Genomic DNA, 20,422 nt, shown 5'->3' on the forward strand with positions numbered 1-20,422 from the left:
ATTAAACATGAAATGAATTTTTCTGCCACTTTTCCTGGAGGTGCCGTCGTGCACTGCACGGGCAGGCTGAAACAGTGGGATCAGATTCTCAGGCATTGCCAGGTGGTGCATGGGGCTCCAATACTTCCTGTAACTGGAAAGCAGCAAATAACCCTACTAAAGACTGACTGCTTCGTAGTAAAATCAGGTGATGTTGCTTCCTCTATCACCTGTTCACAGCCCATTTTGAGTCACAAGGAAAATGCAGCTACGTCCCCACATATAAAGGCTGTATGACAGTAGTGACAGGAGGAGTAATGCTGAGGCTGGACTGACCTCAGCACTCCAGGCTGCAGAAATGAGATCAGGAGGGACTGATGCCTTCTAAGTCCCAGCTCCATCGAGATGTGAGCGAAGTTCAGGAACCAGAGTCTTTCTCTGGTAAATGCATATAGAGTTATCTGCAGTATACTTTTTATTAATTAACTCAGTTGAAAACTCATTTTGTTTTTAGAAAATAGAAATGTGGGAGAAGTAAATTTATCTATTATTTTAACAAGGGGCAGGACTCACAGCTGAAATTCAAGCTTGAATCCTTGTGCAGCTCTGCTTTCTATTAAACATGCTTTGCTGTGTTTAATTGCCCAAAGGGCAACACATAATTAACTAAAAACTTATTCTGGAATCATAGATCAGGCCTAGATTGAGAGATACCCATGCAATCTCCCTAGAGACTAGTTTGCAGAACTAACAGTAAGTGTAGATGCAGCTTGAAAAGAAGATGTAGCTGCTAGGCTTAATTATAGAGGGTAACATAGGAGTAAATCTCTCAAACATAGGGTAGTTGAATAATATTTGTAATATATATAATATATAATAATACTGGATAATAACATATATACCAAATTTTCAAAAAAAACCCACATAAATATTAAAAATATGTACAGTAATATCTTTATTTCTGCCACTTATATCTAAATATCCCAGCTCTGGAGATGAGGTTCCTTCAGCACCAACTTCTGTAGCATGGTCACCGTTTTAGACTTGCATTTGCTGCCAGCTTTCTTCACAGGGCTGGCTGGAGCTCTGTTCATGCTAAGCACTGTGCTTTTTCTTTTCTCAAAGTGTTGTAAAACCTATGCTAATCATCCTCTCTCATCACAGGGAGAAATCTCAGCAAGTAGCCTAAATACTTTATCCCACAACACCTGGACATTTGGTTACTTTTTAGGGAGAAGCAACCTCATGAAGAGGAGCTAAAGAGCTGTTCCACTGATCCTTAAGCAGATGTTAGCGATGTGTGATAGCAACACTCAGATGAAAAAGGAGCATATTCAAACTCACAAGGTCATCAGCCTCATGACTCACGCATTCCTGATACCAAGCTTTGCTCCTCGATCAAGCCCTTCCACTCACTGAAAGCCCAGAATACCGCAACAGCAGTTAAAACATTAAAACAATCAATAAAAGAGTGTCCTGCATGCTCCTGAAGGAAGTGCTCACCTTTCCAACAAGGGCTGGAATGTTCATCGAGTTAGTTGCAAAGCCCATGCCAAACACCATCGCATCTTCCACACCAAGGAACGTGGCCACAAGTTTCTCTAGTTCTACGTGTTTGTCTAGGGTGCCTGCGAAAATAAGCACAGGGAATATTAAATCTGATTAAACCGTGAAAGTTATTATGACACAAAACATACAAAAGAACAGGCCAGAAGCGTGTCGTTAAGCTGTGTGACAGGAAGTTCTAAGGAGGGTTTTCCATTTGTATCCTGTGCATGTGGGCTAATGCAAGAGGTGCAACCAGCTGTGATTAATGCTAACAAATACTGCGGCTGTTAGGGCAGCAAAGCTCCCTTCTCCCACAACAACTTTTGACATAGTTTACTCTGAAGACTAATTTTTTGTCCTTTTCTCTCCCTGAAATGAGGACAAAACCCCCTCCTTTTTGCAGGAAATGTGGGACAAACATTTTAGGCGTTCTTGAGTGCTCTCCAGATGTGAAAATAAAAACGGGTGACAACAAAATTTTTCATTTTTTTTAATGCCTGCCTATATACATGTACAAAATTCTCAATTAGGATTTTATATGGATAAGACAAACAAAAGCATTCTCCACATTTTTCTGCTTTGGAAAGTAAAAGCTATTCCACCCCCCATAACCGATGATAACTCTGCTCTTTCTTTCCTCTCAACAGCAAACATAAATGATAATGCAACACTAGAGACCGTTTTTTATTGCATGCTAATTATCAATATTAGTGCCTGAAGTCTCCAAACACGTAAGGTGCTCCAACTATCCGACAAGAGCAGCATCCTTCCTGCCCATCTCACAGAGGAGGATGACAAAATACAAAAGGCAAACAAGCAAAAGAGTGGTGTTAAGAGACTGAGGTAACAGATAGCTTTGAACAGTAAGGAATCATCTCAACTTGCCAGCTCTCTAGTCTTTGGTTGCCTGGCTGTGCATTGCAGGGACCAAGGCAGAAGGAACTCTTACAGGATGATCTGTGGGGAAGAAAAGAGAGTGGCCTGTGGATTCTGACAGAGCATTCCCCCTATGAATAAGGCTGTAATCAGAGAACAGGAGAAAAAAATTAGGCAAGTGGATATGTTGCCTCACTTGCACTGCACAAGCTGATGGCACAATAATATAAAGTGAATTACAATGGATGGAACAAGAAAGCTGTGTTCACTGTGATAGACAAAGGGCAGATGAAGGGAGGAACGCAGAAGCTTGGCTAGAATGTCTCAACAAGGATGATGAGTCAGGAAGATGATCTTACCTTCATCATGGAGCAGAGCTCATTAAAAAAAATCAAATATAAATGGCAGGAGAACAGTTTCAGCAACAGCAGTAAGTCAGCTGGTTACAGTGAAGTAGCGTTTTCATTATTTTTTGTCATTAAATACGTAAAGTAAGAATGACATCCATTTGGAAATAGAATGTGACAAATATCTATCATGCAGGCAGGTAACCCTCCAACTGTCAGGGAAATAAGGAGCAAGGACCATGTGGCTTCTTGAAAAACCTGGATTGCATGGACAATAAAGAACAGCAGTATTGCTGAGCTTTTGCCAGAGCTTTCCTGTATTGTGTTAGACTTGAGCCTATTCCAGCAGAGCTTCAAGAATGTCTCTGCACTCCGTGTATCACACTGCATGTACCTGGAGCTGGGTCATCTCTGTGCTCCGAGAATTAGGTAAATGTGACACAGAAAATGTGGCTCTGCAGAAACTCCACTATGTGCGAGCTGACTCTGTGTGAAGCTCTTTGAGGATGGCTGCTTTTTTTTTTTTTCATTTGTACATCCCAAGACACACGAGGGTGTGAGCTGGCTCTGCACACACGTCACTGTTTAGCACCCAGGTTCCATGAAACACAAAACAGTGTTTCAGAGCTGAGCTGCTCACTGGGAATGCGGGTGAGAATCTGTCTTAAGGTGCAAGCCCAGCAGGACTCAGCATGTATTTTCTGTGGTTAGTTCTATATTTTTTGCAAATTGAGCCCAGCTAGTCTTCAACCTGGTTACAGCACTCACGGACAGCTAAGAGTTCCAGCAGGATCAGCTGCCTTAGTGCGCCCTGCAGATGTTATTTTGTCACTCGAGGGCTATCAGCACACAAAAAGAAGATGAAGTCTGAAATGGAAGCTCAAAGCCAAGCACACTATGGTCACAGCTTGAAATTAGGTCTGTGAAAGCATGAGAACACAAGCAGCATGTACTTTGCAAGGAAGGCATTTTAAGGCATGACACAACTGTCCCTGACTCTTCCAGGGGTAAGTCTGACACTACTGGGGTGGAGTTAAATTGCATTTTGGGGTTGCATCACATGTTTTCTGTTTTTACAAACAGGAAAAGCCTGACTCAATACAGACTGTTCTGTTAAAGCTCCTATTAGATGATCCACAAAGGAACAGCACATTTTGCACCTATTTTTATTGATTTTGTCACGGTGAAGAATGACTCATTCTGAAAGTGACTGATTCCTACTTATTATTTACTAATCCTAAGTGCGAATGCAGATGATATTGTACATCACCGCTGCCTACAGATCCTGGAATACAAACTGAAATTGGTTAGCAGAACAAAATCCTGAATGACAAGGATTTGCAAAATGAGCCCTGGTTTTGAATCATGTTAATTATTGTGGCAATACTGCTGATGACAGGTGAGGTGTTGCAGAAGCAATACAACACATGCCAGTACTGCCAGTGGGAGGCTCATGACAGCTGTATACACTGAACAGAGTTGAAAGAGCATATAATTATGCAATTATTTAATCATATCAGGAGATATCAACTCTATCACCTCTCTCCACTGGAAGAAACAAGGGGTCAGACATGGGATGAAGCTTTCCACTAGCATTCCCAGCTGGTCACAGCCACCACCACCACGACAAGCATAAGCAGCACTACCAGACAGACGCAAATTTGTTCCAAAGGAATTGGCACAAGCTGAAACATCTCAGCATCTCAAGCAACATAACAAAGGCAATAATTACACAGCTCTTCATTAAATAAAACCTTAGAGCTGTCAAGTGAGGTCATCCTGGCCCTTAAAATGTTTTGCATTGTGCTAGATTCAAGACCAGTATCATGATCTGATGAATGAAAAGTGATATACTAGATATATCTTTTTAATAGACTGTATACACAGATACTTTCTACACTTGCCCTATAAACAGACATTAGAATTTCCCCACTGACTGACTACAGCTTGGCTTCACCCAACAAATGAGGATACAACTAAACAATGTACACCAAATCACCACTGATTTAAGGAGAAAAAAAAAAAGAAAAGAAAGGTACCTGCATCTTTAAGAGATAAAATTAAATCCTTTTGAAATCCTTATTCTTCCCTGCTGAACATCCGTATGTAACACAATAGAGCAGGAGTCACTGTGATCCAAGACTATATAGGTATTAAGATCAAAGATCATATCAAAAGTGGACTTTCACAATGGGAACCACCTCCACAGGTTCCCACACTTCTCAAAGCAAATCCCTGCCTTTTCAAAATCTGATGACCCAGTTCCCCCCATTGACTTGCCACTGCACTCTGGTGACAGGGAACATGAGGTACACTGTGCTTTGACAGGCTTTTTCATAGACTCACCCAGGCTCTTGGGCTGAAGGTCACTGCCAGACTACTAGACAGATAAAGCTGGAAAAATGGATTTCCCATGATCCATAGAGTCATCATTCAGTTCCACATTTTCAGCTTGGATAAGGTGGTTTATGCCACTGGTTAGTCTGCCCAACATAGTCTTTCAGGTTCTTATCCACTAATGACACAGACTGGTTGAACAGCCAACACTGGCGACAGTACCCTGTCATAGTATTTTTCGTTTGGAATTCCAAGAGCCAAAGAAGACAGGGAAATAACTGCTTGCCTCAAGTTAAACAAAAGCTGGAAGAGTAAACTGGTACAAGCGACAAGCCCTTGAAAGAAAAGAGAACAGCTGGGAACTCTATGCACCCCGACGTGACTCACCAAGGTGACGGAGAACCATCACGCTATGAAAATGAGGGTTTGTCAGTAGCATCCCCGGGAGGGTGGGGAGCAGAACAAAACACCTGAACTTCCTTGTCACACTTGAAACTTAAGGTCACAAACTCACTCTGGAAAGATGCTTGTCAGAGGTGAAAAAAAAAAAAAATCTGTATTATTGAAAGATAAACGCACTTTCACGAAAGCAAGATTGGATGAGCTATTAATAGCAAGATGAAGAAACAGAAGCTGTGGAAACTATATTTTTTCTTTACACTGTGTTACCAGATGATGGAGATGGTATCACTGTTCCACAGAGCCACTAGCAGAGGAAAGCCCCAACTCGTAGAATGAGACACGTTGGAGAGAGAGGGAGAGAAGCACACAGTAACGTTACGCAGTTGCCTCATTTAACACTGTGTGTGCAGAAAAGAGTCCCAAAATAAGGGGGTTTTGATGAATCACTCGACAGAAAGGAAATGCTCAAGTTTTCTCAACATTGCTACCAACTGAGAGGGCTTTCACACCACAAAGATGCCACGGGTGTCACAGATCTAATAATGTGCCTGTGTAATTTAGTGATTATCAGGAAAAATGTAGAGTCATTTTAACAAAACTTCCAGCTGGATTTAGATCTTCTGGTTCTGTTTACTTTGATTTTGCCTTTAGAAAAATACAAGGTTAAAATTTCCAGTTTAAATTCAGGCTCTTCATGTCAAAGCCTGTATGGCAGCATCTCAAGTATCCAAATACCTGCATGCAGATAACATCATGTATCAGAGATATTTTAGGTATTAAACAAGTCAGACAACCCTTAATTCCTGCAGATGCCTTCAATTCCACCTGCTGGAAGGTGGACTATCCAGACTATTAATCTGGCATTGCAAAGCATACTTCAGCAATGGTGAAATACAAGGAACTAACCTGACCCAATCATTATAAATTGATCCTAAGCTGGATTAGTTATTTATGAGAGGGTAGGCACAAAAAGGAAAAGGATGTTAGCGGACATGGCAAAAGAGAATTCTTTGCAGGAACTGTTTCCTAATTTATACCATACCCTATCAGAAAATCAGTAAGATTATGAAATATATGTATACACACACATATCTATACATGCAATTCTCATTTTTGTGTCTTTATGTCTTATTAAGATCCCACTTGGAAACTGTAAACTTATGAGAAATTCATTTCTTTATCTCTTTCTCCAAACTGAAAAACGAAGCGTTTATTCATGTTTGTACAGTATTATGTTTAAAATGAGCCCTGGCCCTAATTAAAGTTTTGTAGTAGTATAAAAGAAAGAATGGCCAAATACCTATTTTTATCTTCTTGAAATGCTGCTAGAAATTCACATTAGGCTTTAAAACCCAGTGGAAGGAGGTGAATGGGCTTGAGCTGCTTTTGTATATTAAATGTTGTCACAGATTTTCAGATCTGCTTTTAAGAAATGAGATCACAATCAGGCGTAAAAAAAAAAAAAAAAAAGAAAAATCCTCAAACCAAGAAAAAGCCCTGAAACAGAGTGCAAGTTAGGTGTTAAAGGGTAATCTCCTAGCATGCCCTCCAGAGTGAATCACCTTGCAAGTGTTCTGTGCAGGCTCCATCTTGTCTTTTGGTCCAAGGCATAATCACAGGAGGAGGATTTCAAAAGGTAGGAATCCTGCCCGGCTGCTTAACCAGCACTAATGACACGTTTGCTCCGGTTACTCACGCATGTCATCTCCGTGAGGGATACTGGTGGGTTAGATAAACAGAGCATTGGCTGTCCCTGTGACAGTCCTGTCACCAGCCTGGCCCTAGGAGCTCTCAGAGCACGATAATCTGCCTTATCTTGAAAAAATGTGTAACTTTGCTTTGGTTATCATCTGCGGGCAGCAAGCAGGAAAATAATCTGCACATTCCTCAATAATTCTCAGTCACATTGCTTGGAAAAGGCTGACTATGGATACTGAACAACAGGATGGGCTCAGACAAAAGGCTTTGGAATTTACCCTTAACAGTAGCCAACTCCCACTCCAGCCATTAAAATACATTGATTTACATGGGAAGAGGGACTTCAAGCTGTCATTCTTTCATGTTTTTCTTTATTTGGAGGGAACACTTGCTATTTCATATTTCATTTAGGTTCCTAGTTGCAGGTAGTTTTATTAAGCTAAAAAAAAAACATTTTTGAGAGAAAAAAAAAATAAAATGCATAGAACAGAAGAGATATTTTTGGGGGGCAGTTTACATGGAATGCCCTAACATTCCCGACACTCCAGTTAGCTGAACAGCTGGTGTCCAGCTACTCATGGAATAGTAGAATGAATCACAGAATAGTTTGTGCTGGAAGGAACCTTAAAGGTCACCTCATTCCAATGCCCCCATCTTGGACAGGGATGGACATGGATGCCTTTCACTGGATCAAGTTGCTCCAAGCCCCACCCAGCCTGTCCTTGAGCACTTCTAGTAATGGGCATCCACTGCTTCTCTGGACAACCTGTTTCAGTGCCTTACCACACTCACAGGGAAGAATTTCTCCCTGATACTTATTCTGACCCTGCCCTCTGTCAGGTAGAAGCCACTCCCTCTTATCCCTCTTATCCCTCTTATCCTGTCATTCCACGCCCTCGTGAAAAATCCCTCTCAAACTGTCTTGTAGCCACCTCGAGGTACTGGATGGCTACTTAAATCCTTCAACATTTTCTCAGACTGAAGATTTCTTCCTAAAACCCAAAACTTCCTACTTCTTTTTATGTCCCAGTTGGTTTCTTGACTTATAATGAGCAATGCAAAGAAATAAAGAGAAAATTACCTTTTCCTGCACCTACAGGAGAGACTGCTGCTGACAAAAGCTATTTTAATTTAAATAACTCCCATGGCCAATTTTGTCAGATATGGTAGGTGCAGATCTCTCTGTATCCTCTCTTGGCATCTCCCAGAGCTAATGAGGACACCCTGAATCAGGAACAGTTTGGGTATTTCTAGTAACTATCAGTGAGCTCTCCTCTGCACACACGCTCCTTAGAACACAAGGAAGTGAGTGGGAAGTTCTGGAACCTGCAGCAATGAGCTCCTCAGGCCTGGCAGCCGCCAGCATTTTGATGAAAACCTTCTACCAGCTTCATTCATTGCCCTGTACATCTGGTAGTGGGAAAGGCAATGGGCAGTGAACCCTGACCATTCTTCCACATCACACATTATGTTGACAATTTCTATAATTTCTCATCCCAGGCTCCTTTTTGAGATAGATGACAGGCATTTGCGACAGCTGAAGACAGCAAGCTCAGTAGTTCTTCACCCAGAAGCTGTCTGAGGCCTTTGATGATCCCTGTGGCCCTTCTCTTACACTTTCCAGATTTGCTAAACATTTCTGATCAGACCCGCACAGAGTGCACAAGGCAACAACAAACAGCAGTTCTATGCAGCAGCATACTGAGGTTCTATGGTCGGCTTTCTGTGTACTTTCTAATAATTTCTAGTGCTTGATTTGCTTTCTGATCGTGGAACAACAAGATAATTCTTCCATGGATGTACCACTTAGAACTTCAAGATCTTGTTCCTAAGAGGTAATAGCTAGCTTGGTCTTTTAAAAGGAAAATATTTTTATTTCATACTGAAAGCCCACAAAACCCTCAGAAATGTGTCTTAAATGACACCATTGTAGTAAGAAAGTAATTTATTATTATTAAAATTAAAAAGAGCACAGAATTAAAAATGGAGTGAAAAGCCTTAAATTTTTTAATGGGGGATAAGTCTAGGAAGGTCAACTGCTATTTTCATCAGTTTTAACCCTGTCCTAAGAGGAAACTACCTGCACCAGCATTTTGAAATGACAGCATTGTCTACCTTCTCCACAGCCTCCAGAGTTTTAAGAGGAGGATTGTAGGCAGAAGACCATCAAGGACAGTTTTAGCATCCTGCATTCTTTCAATCATCACTCACATTACTTTTACTTGTGTCTTCTTTGTTTTACCCCCTCTCTCTGAAATCCTCTGAAAGTGGAATGATCCTTCTCAAAAAGAGAGTTACCACTGCTTAAAGAGAGATCTTGGTAAAACTCGAACATGCCAGACACTTAAATGCACTCAAACGCAGCAGTACTTTCAAAGTCAATTAGCTTGAAAATATAAATATGTTCAAGTGCTCTCTTGGACTAGAACCCTACAGGGAATTTACAGCTCACTTCACCTTTACTTCAAAGCACTTCAACTCCACACACAATAACAAGATAAGTTCTGAAATGTGATCTGCCCAGAAACAAACTCATCCCGTTCTTTTTATCTAAGATGAAGATGAGAAGTGATAATTAAAAAAGTTGTTTCATTCAGACCCTTCCCTGTCTCTCTCTTTGATTCATTTAACTCAGAATTTTTCTGCTCGACTGTGATGAGAACGGAGCACAAGAACACAAAGGAACAAGGGAAGAGGGGATGTTTTCCTTAAATTGTTCATAGAGATCTTGGTGACAGATGGGCTCCAAAGAGCCATCACCAAGGAAGGAGACACTGCCCAGCCCTGCCCTGCAGAGCCACCTCTCTCCATGGAGCACACAAACACAGGCCCTCTGTTCCCTGCCCAGGATTAATTGCTGTGACTGATCATTTGCACCAGCTAAGTCGGGCCTCAACACCCTGCTTTCCTTTCTTAATAGCTCGATGTCCGAGCCGCTCTCCAAAATCCACTTCCAAAATCCACCTCACAAGGCTTTTAGGATGTTTATCTGTAGCTCATTCTTGCATTGTGAATAGTCTCGGTGCAGTTCAGGGGACTGTTTGTTGTGAAGGCAATTAGAATGACCTAAAACCTTGCTCAGTCAGTCAAGACAACTTTGAGTACAGCACAGGAGTTCAGATGAAGAGAAAATCCTAGAAATCTCTACCCATCACCTCTCAAATAGACTAGATGCAGCTACCTAGTAAGATTTTTAATGTTTGAACACAGAATCAATCTTTTAGTAAGTTGGTTTTTTTTTAGATAAATCTTCCATTAAAAGAAAATCAGCAAAAGCTACAGAATAAGGAACACCAGCCATAATCTTGGATGTCATGAAAACAACTTGAAACATTCTTAGACAAAATAGAATCTGGCAGAAAGAGAGAAAGCTTCCCTCAATACATTAAAGGACTAGCACTGGTGACCACTTTCAAGCATGCAATTTAGGTTAAATAATATATTGCAGTCACCAGATGGGTCATCTTCAAAAGGAAAGTAGGGTCAATCTGTAAACCCTCTATGAGTGGTGCCACTGACATAATTATTATTGGCAAGTCAAACCACAATGACAAGATAAGAAGCAGGAGACAAGGTTTGCATTACTTTTTACATCTGAAACGGAGACTTCAAATAAAAAAACTAAATTAAATACAGTATTTTTTCAGTATGATTTATGGAAAAACAGAGTTTACATTGAAGATAAAAAATGTAATTTTCTTAGATTGCTGGATCAGAAGAAATGAAGTCTGCCTTTTTATCTCCCAAGAAAGATAAAGCCTGAAGAGAAACCTCCTCTTATATTTCTATGGCTTGAAACTGGGTTTTTTTTGCTTTTTTTTCTGAAATATAAGAGGATTGTACCACAAGGAATACAAAGCTTTGTGTAAAAACAGAAAGTTGAAGGTAACACTGCATGCAGCCTACAAACTAACAAAGCAGACAAATCATAAAGGACACATAAACAAAAAATGTCAGATGGAGCCTTCCTGAATTCATTTGCTAAAGGCAAACTAGAAATTTCTGTTTTGTGCCAGTAGTACCTCATAACACATTCCAATACATTCTTAGAACACAGGATTAAAAACATTATGTAAATGATCCTTTTACTAATCTGAAACCTTTGTGTGCGGTAACTGATATAAATCTGTGATGCAGTTGAATTTGCCCCAGAACAATCGTTGAAATCTTAACGTGTTTTAAATTCTCTTTAAAAATAAGCCTGTTACTTCTATCATCAAAAACTCCAGGCCAGTATAGGACACATTTGGTTTTGCTTTTCCAAAACTCAGTTTTCCTCTTGACAAAAAACCCTCATGTGAGAACAAATAAAACACAGCGTTCCTTGCAATTGTGAAACAAGTAATTGCTGATGTTTTTAACATTCTCTAAGTATCCAATTCTTTCAAGGTATCTGTGAGCAAAAGAGTATAGTTACAGAACCTTTGGTGGCCATCTCGCTGTTTACTCACCCATTTCTTGCCTGGTACTGCAGACTCCTGTCCCATATTTTTCTAACTCTATGGTCACAGTTTTCAAGGCATTAACATCTGTTTCTGCAAAGCCGAGGTAGTTATAAGAACCCATATTGATTACATTCTTGATAGTCCTTCCTGTAAACCTATAATTAAAGCAAATTTTGAACAGCAGTGCAATTTTCCCTCTAATCCCAAATGAAAAGAAAAAAAAGCCCGAAATTTTCCCACCAAATTTTTGTTCCAGTGCCAAAATCCTACTTGGGAATTTACAATCCTCATACTCTAACAGCCCAGAAGTTTTTCTAGCCCCTTCTCTTTTCCTAACTAAGTACTGCTTCATGGTCAGAGTGCTTTCTAGAAGCCACTCTGTAGATGGCAATATACTAGTATGGGGTGAATGGCTGCTTTCATGGATTTAAATAAACTAACAGACCTACGACTTTATTTAAGGAACAACATACAGATAGTAATTTTCAAACAAATTGTCAACTGCTTCCATTAAGTCATCGGTGCTCTAATGACTTAATGGAAGCAGTTGAGATACACAGAACTTAAAACTTGATGAAAATATGGGAAACACTATGATGCATTCTCAATAAGCTAAAATATAGCCAACCTACACATTACCTATGCTGTGAATTGCCATAGGTGCGTAATTCAGCTGCAATACACCAAAACCTTCAACCTGTAATCTGCTTAAAACCCACTGCCAAAGACTCACTACAAAGGCAAGAAGCCACGTTCATGCAATGCAAGAAATTATGATTTAAAACCTAACCAAGGGATAAAACGAATTTTGTTGTAATATTCGAGTCAAGGTCTGTTGTTATAAATGGTGTGTGAGCAGTCTTGTGCTGACACAGCCAAACCCATTTGCAATCGAGTTGGAAATCTATACCGCATTTCCCAACAAATACGCACAAGAAAAGGGTCTGATTGTCAGCATGGCACTGATTGCAAAAAGAAACACGCTGATGGATATTAGACAAGGATCTCGACACAACTTTCTGTGCTTTGCAGAGGTGTCAGGACTATGCTCACGAAGCTGAGAGCAGCAGAGTGTAAGATGACTCACCTAAATGTCCAGTTGTAATCATCCGTCACGCGCTCCATGAGGTCAAACTGTGGCCCAGGGACACTGCAAATTGGACGATTCCAGTTATCCCGTATCCTCAAATAGAGGTTTCTGGTGTAAAAGTTCTCAAAATCTTGATAAAGTGGCACAAAATCCTGGTTTGGAAACATGCACAGGGTTATGTTGCTAGGAAAATACCTGCTTCTGCACCCAAGTCATTCCTATTAACAAGGGAAAACTGATTCATCAGTAAACAGAGAGCCATAGCAGCCACATGTTCCTATGTCACTTACAACTCCAAACAGCAAATCTCTTACTATAATTCTTTTAAAACACAACATTGTATTTCTGAGAGGGTAGAATATTTTGTCTTTTTCTGTTTTAAGATTGGGGGTTTTTTCGGTTGGTCAGGTGTGTTGTTGTTGTTGAAGGTTTTTTGTTGTTGTTGTTGCTTGTTTGTTTGTTTGTTTTTAATGGTCAACAAGTTAGTCTAACTCACTCTATATATCCTGAAAGTTGGAAATGGAAAAAAAAAAATAAAAAATCAAGATTCTTTCACTTGAAGAAATCAGTTGCTTCAAACTGAGCATTCTTCCATGTGCGGAGCAGACTGCATAAAAAGGAGGATAAACTACTCACTACATTTCATGAAATGCTGGATACATTACATAAAAGCCAGTCCAATATATGTGATTTGGGCATTACTGGCCTAACATGGAGATGCAAACATCCAGTTAAAACAATTATTTTGGTTGAGAATTAATGTTTATCTGTGGATTTTATATGGAAATTAAATTTAAACAAAGTTTTATATGAAACAGCAATATGTCCATGTTGGGCACTGCATACAATAAACTGATAAAATAATGCGGCATGCAGTTAACATATGTGGGAGAATTAAATAAACACATAATCCATAGTGAAGGACAAAAAAATTTAACAGGCACAACTGGAATCAACAAATGGCCGAATCATGAAGTGAACTTAAAGTAATATTCATTAAGTTATGCATGCATCTTTGAAAATCTAAAACAGGAAACAATTTCAGGAATTTTATTTGCACTGTTCACGTTTTTCCTTCATTATGCCAGGTGTTACCATAAATGATGACTCAGACTGCACAGAGAAGGAGGAGCAACCAAAAATTCTAAACAAAGTTGGAAAGCAGTTGAACTTGCTGTAGTGCAAGTTTCACTAGGAACTATCTGGGGTGAAAAAAATTTGAGAGTTACAAGAATTCAATTATAACAAAACGAGAACTGCCTTGCTGTGAAAGACAGCATAAGACAGGCAGATAGAACAAAGGAAAAGTGGGGTTGAAGAGATTTGGAAATACGATATATTTAACAATAAGGCATTTATGATTTTTTTCTTTTTTTTTTTCCCTGTGGATTGACCTAATATACTGAGATTCTGTTTTGCTGAGAGTATTACAGCACTCTTAGAACGAGATCAACACGTCCCTGGGTAAAATATGATGCTTTTACATAAATGCAGGTACATAATCATACACGTGCATGCAACTCCACTGCAGGGTGTGTCACTCCTCTCACCCCCGTGCAACTTTCTGTAAAAGGAAAGTTGTCTGCCTTGTTACTTCCACAAGTTGCTGTAAATCACTCACAAGCAGGGGAAAACTCAGCTGTGGATACATAATGGCTTTTTCATACATACTTTTTGTTGTTCTCTCTCCGCAGCAATGTTACGTTTTTCTAGTCCCCAGGCTCTCATAAAATCTCGCAGGTAGCCAAATATTGTTCCCACTGCAAACCCCACGAAAGTAAAAACTGCGACATACATTGGTGCCTGTTCAAAGTGCTCAATAAATGTTTTTTTGTAGAGAGTTCCATTTGACACTCCATTCTTCTGAAAAAAAAAAACCAGAACAGAAACTTGTGATTAATACACGTAATCTCATCAAAGCCTAGGCCCTTTGAGTTTCGGGAAAATCTTTTTCTCTAATTAGGACATTTAGACCCCAATGTATCAGCTGAAGAAGAGGGCCTTTAACACTGCAGCTCCTACTGACCACTACAAGTATCTTCCATTTCCTCTCCTCTTATGTCCCCAGATGCAGATGTCTTCAACACCACTCCCTTCTCTATTTTGAAACATGTGAAACTTATGAAAGATTGGCAATGTTTTATTGTGCAATTGGACAATTATTTCAAAGGTGATTAAATGGAAACCACAATACTCTGTCTCGCAAGACAGAGCTATAAAAAGGGAAGGGCAGCATTAAAAGCTTACCTACACTGTGCCTGACTGCTTCTGGAAGTCTTGTGTAACCCATTGCAGCAACTAACCTATATAAAACAAATCCTGCCTAAAACAGGGCACCTTTACTGCGATGTTCTGCAGGCCTGAGGAAGCATCCAAAACAGTTACGATCCCTGCCGTCTATTTCTGTTCTGGTTTCACAAATGCTTTTAATCCTAGTTTCAGTGACATCTCCCCTAATTGTAAGGGTACTTAAAGACAAAACCGAGAAGAGCAAAAGTCAAGAAAGAAAAAGGAAGAACACACAGAGACAGCCTTGCTTGCTGGAATTAGTGATCCCATTGCGAGCAAATTCTGGAAATTTACAACAATGCGTGGACAAAATGTTTTGTCATTAAAATAAACTAAGATTTCCATTTTCAAATTAAAGAGGCAAAGTTTTTCCAGTTGCCATATTCAATAGGCTCATCAGATTATTCTTTGGAAGAGTGGTAACTCCCTCATTTCTGCAAAACATGATGGCCTTTACAGTTACTGTCTAGTAACAGCCAACCTGCTAATTCAAAATTAACAAACCGCAATCCAGAAAAAAAAATAGCGCCCTGTTAAAGAAAACCAAAACCAAACAAATAGCCGAGACACGTATTTTGACATGTTACAAAGCAAAGCTGCCAGCGTATGAAGAAATACCATTAATACATTTCTGCCTGTGGGAAGGATGAACTAAAAACGCAGATAACCTAGTTATGTAATGTAGCAAGCTGAAATAGAACAGTCACATTAAGAACAATTGCCAATTCACTATACTTGTAAGAACAGAGTGTTATTGATCTTCATATTGCATTAAAATGTCTTTGTCCTCAAAGGATTTAGATTTCTGTTGTAACTTGCTGGTCCAATCCTGGATTCCCCAATAGTTTTTTGGGAGGAAAAGAAATTTAAAAAATAAAAAAAAATAATAATAATAAAAAAAGGCAAAGTCTTGTTGGGCACAAGAGGAAATAGAAAGGCTGTTAAGGAAACCCAAAAAAAGAAAATGCTGGTTGGGCTGAAGAGAAACACATTTAGACTTTGGAAATAACTGCCCTGCAAAGGAGAAGGAATGCAGGGCTGGCTCTCACCATGTGAGGGGACACCTTTGAAGAAATGCTACACATGCACTCGTACCTCGAGCTAATTGCTTTTTTAGGGCAACCTATTTACCATGAAAGACATTTTATGAGGATGAGTTAAATACATGGTCAAGTAAAATTTCATGAGTCACAACAGCTGTGTGCATGCAGTGATGAGATAAAGCAAATATTTTAGAAAGGATTAAGCTCAGTCCCATTACCTTACATTTGCCATGGGCTAAAAGCATATTTAAGGTCATCTATGGAAATTCAAGCGGCATTTAGCTTCATGCTCTTGAATCAACTGGCATCAAGCTGTGATGATGTGATAATGCACCTGAGCCCAGAGGAGAGAGGTGTGATGTTTCTGTTCATTGATTTTATTAAGAAACTTTATTGCTGTAAACGTTATTGGTGAAAGAACAGGAAAGCTCCTGTCAGACTTCTGCACTGTGACATCCTTCTTCCACAATAAATCTCTGCTGTTGTGGAACCCTCATTTCAGCAGGTGTCGTTTGATGCGGTCAGTATGTATTTAACCAGGTAACCACTGTCACTGTCCTTAATACAAACAGCTGGGAGGAACGAGCACAGATGGCAGAGAAGTATGAAGAACGTGGAGCCAGATGGGACCCACATTCTCCAGGCTATGAAGGACAAGACCCAAGAGTCTTCCAGAAGTTGGTACAAGGCTGGGAGAGCAAATTCAAAAAACACAGTGACACCTTGTCTAAAAAATAAAGTGAGGAAAACTGTGAGCATTTAATCAATCCCTAGAGTCCCACAAAAAAGTAAAGAGAGAGCCTCAAGAAAGAATAATCAAAACAAGTGGATTTGCTGCTTCTGGAGAGTGGGAGCGTCTTCGCAGGGATGTTTTTGTGCAGCATTTCTGATCCAAACCTGGGGTATATGAATGGCTGACTGAATAACATGAGGATGTTCAATTTCAGCCAGTCTAAATTGACTGAATTGGTCAGTGAAGCAATGCCTGTCATTTTGCACTACATTACTGTTGACTTTTTCTATGTTATCATAAAGTTTTATCTCAGAAGAAGGAGCTGGATTTGGAGACTGTGCATTCAGAACAGCAGCTATACAGTGAAGGGAGCTGAAATCAAAGCCAGCAGATTTCCTACAAATGCCTGAAACGACTCAGAGATCATTAGTTACACCATTACACAGCAGGTGCTCTGCTGAATTGTGTCTTGTTACCTGTAATAAAACCTGTACTAGACAGTACATTTTCTACTCCATCCTTTCAGCTGTAGCAATTGCTTTGGCAAAGACTCTAAAAGTATATATATATTCTGCCAACTTTAGCAACTGGTGGCTTTGAGATTTTATGACTCTAAGGCTGTCTTATCACCTTTAACAGTCATCGCAGGATAACTATGAGGGTGTTCATCATTTTCGAATCTAAAAATGTTGGGGAAATAAATTGTGACTTTTGATAATTCATTTCATCTGTAAAAATGCGTTTCCTTTTTTATAATGAAATTACCTGACAGTGTCATGACAGTTTACTTGGACTGTTCTTGTCTGCTGTGCTTTCCTACTCAGCCAGTTATGCAACTCATAATTTCCTGTACTTAAATAAATTCTGCCTCTCTATTTGTCTCTTTCCAACCTAGAGGAATCTTAATCTATATAATTCTAGTCCAGTCTCCTTGTCCTTACATGGATTTAAACCCCAAAAGATAAATTAAAAAATTCTATATTTTCATGCTCAACTTTCTCTTCACTCTGCAAAAATCAGTAAAACCTTTTTGAGATGCAGAGGATGTGAATTAAAACTGCATACCCCTCTGGAGGGCACAGTAGGGATTTATACATCTGCAAATGACGCCTTGTTGTCTTTGCTGTTGCTTTTGAAAGACTGTTAACATTCTATTTGCCTTCTTGCCACGGTTCACAGTTTCACCTCTTATGATTACATATATCCTTCCTCAGTTGCAAAAATGACGACTTTAGAGCACACTGCTGTTTGTGCATTCTTGGGACCATTTTTCCTTCCAATTAATTATTTGGTTTTTATTTAGCAACTTGCATTTTTTTTCCTGATCTTTTGTCAACATTATACACACTACCAGCAGGAAACTTCTCTAGTGTTTCTTGTTCAGACCTTATTTTTCAGCAACCTGAAGAATTCTGTATTGTCAACGCATATTGTCACCTATTTCTCCTCACCCCTATTTCCACAGCACTGATGAAAACCTGAGAGCACATGTTCAAAGAGTGATCCCTAGGGGACTCCATTCCCCGCATTTCCCTCGTTATCTTTTCAAAAGATTGTTTATTCATAACCCCTAATTTCTAAAAGGGCAAGATAAGCAGCTGCCCAGAGTTACTCAGCAACTTTATCTTTGGCTTCCTTTAAAAATCTTGAGTAAATAACCCTTGTGATATGTTAATCCACAATTTACTGGCTTGTTTTAAAAATTCTGCTGGAATCCCAAATCAAAATAGTTTCTCAGTGGCCTGCCATGCAATAAGTTTACCTTCCAGGCACAAATGCAGGGCTGGTGCAACATAAACATGCAATACAGAAAGGCTACAGGTGAAATTCAAAGAGAATGGATGTTTTACCAAGGAGCTTTACAAGTCTAAGATTTCATCAACTTCTTGGAAACCAAAAGCACAATCAGGATACGCAACTTTTGTGTGCTGACCTTCTGCTTATCTGGTTTCCAGCAAGATACTGCAGCAAGAGAATTCCTTGCAGCAAGATTTTGATGCCAAGGAAGTCAACGGGAGTGATGGCAATGAAGCAAAGTCAGCTTGAAGTACAACATCTCTTAGATTCAATACCTCTTAGATTCCCATTTTCTGTAACTAACTGTAGTATTTCAAAACTCTCTCCCCTAATGAAGAGCCCCTTCCAAAATGCCTTCGGTTTTTTAAATGGAGAAAATCTCTGCCAACAAATCTCAGAGTGCTATTAGAATGGGCATCAGTATAAAATACTGAATATAAGGGACACAAAATTTTAACTGAAATAGCTTGCTCTACTAATAATGTAAACTCATCTTGAAGTCTATTAAACACACTTCTGGCAACACCTCTACAAGCAATAGTTAAAAAATATATTTGCATTAGCAAAGAAAAAAAAAAAAAAGATAGCTATGCGATAGCATGAATAATACTTAAATCTTTTTTCACAGCATCATTAAAATTAGGAGATAATTTTTCATTGCATTTAGGTCCTGGAGCCCTTGGAATTGTGCTAAGTTCCATGAGCCAGAACTGCATCGAGGGGGCAGTGAAGAATTGAACAGCACAGAGTGGCACAGTACCAAAGCTGTGTGCTGGCCCTGAGTAACTCCCTAGCAAGGAGGTGACCACATATGCTGGGTGAGTGGAGCTGTATCAAGGAAACTGAGCCCCAAGAACCCATGTTTTCATGCAAGTCTGTTCTACAGAGACAACAAGCTCTAATTAAAAATTCTCCTGATATTATGGCCACTTCCAATACGGCAGCAGTAGGTGCAGACTATCCTTGGTGCAAGGTCTATCCTTGAAGTAAAACTACTGGGAGAACAATAAAGTCTTTATCTTTAAATATAAGTTCCCTGCCAGGAATAAAATCTGATCCAGAGGTGGATGAAACTTTACGTATGTTTCTGGATCAGATTTTATCAAGTTGTCGTATACAACCTATTAAAAAACAATGCAAGCTGACTGATCTCCACAATATTTCCCATACAGATATGTATATGAAGAGAGAGATGTTGAAAACTGTGAACCAAGTGACAGCCACGTTTGCTCAATATCTGACAGACCTACAAGATGACAGTGAAACCTTAAGCAAATTACGACAGTATGCTCCTACAGCAAAAAAAACTGATGGGAGAACAGACATAATTGCTAATGCAACACCTGATTGTTTGCAGACAGTTTGGTTCTAAATAGAGGTTTGATCCCCAGCATTTGAAAAGCATCTGGTATGGGGGCCTAAATGTAGATGATTTTAGATGTCCTAGGATGTGTGAGACAGCCACATGGGGAAGAATATAAATATCCATATAAATAGTGACATAAATGAGTGACAGGATCTACAGAAGCCTGTAATCTTGTGGAGCAGAAGCTGAAGATGGGGCACTACAGGATTCCATTTCAGCCAAGGGAAGGGTATGGTCCAGCTGAATCTCACTCAGCACTTGCCACTGGATAGTCACATGAAGGGTCTGGTGTGCAATTCTGTCTCCTATAGATCATGGTCACCAGAGGGCTGGGTCCCAAAGAATAAAACTGTCAGGTTCTGTAAAAACCCACCAGGCTATTGCCACAATTACTACGCTTTCCCAAAATCACTTAGGAACCCATCAGACACTGGAGGAATCCAGGTAATTGTATGCGGTTTCCAGGAGGAAA

The 20,422-nt window shown here is 39.7% G+C and overlaps 1 protein-coding gene across 2 annotated transcripts in view; it reads right to left on the minus strand.

Moving 5' to 3' along the window:
- SPTLC3 (serine palmitoyltransferase long chain base subunit 3) overlaps positions 1 to 20,422 on the minus strand; it is a 77,590-nt gene that overhangs the window by 33,857 nt on the left and 23,311 nt on the right. Inside the window, exons 2-5 of one of the 2 annotated variants that reach the window (XM_040059373.2) lie at positions 14,394 to 14,582; positions 12,720 to 12,874; positions 11,639 to 11,787; positions 1,483 to 1,607 (exon numbers count right to left, since the gene is read on the minus strand). In XM_040059373.2, the coding sequence (XP_039915307.1) occupies positions 1,483 to 1,607; positions 11,639 to 11,787; positions 12,720 to 12,874; positions 14,394 to 14,582 (618 nt within the window). Of the gene's footprint in view, positions 1 to 1,482; positions 1,608 to 11,638; positions 11,788 to 12,719; positions 12,875 to 14,393; positions 14,586 to 20,422 lie in introns of both variants that reach the window. The other variant, XM_040059372.2, reaches the window with a different exon arrangement.

This window comes from Hirundo rustica, chromosome 3 (genome assembly GCF_015227805.2).
Source record: "Hirundo rustica isolate bHirRus1 chromosome 3, bHirRus1.pri.v3, whole genome shotgun sequence".
NCBI classification, from domain to species: domain Eukaryota; kingdom Metazoa; phylum Chordata; class Aves; order Passeriformes; family Hirundinidae; genus Hirundo; species Hirundo rustica.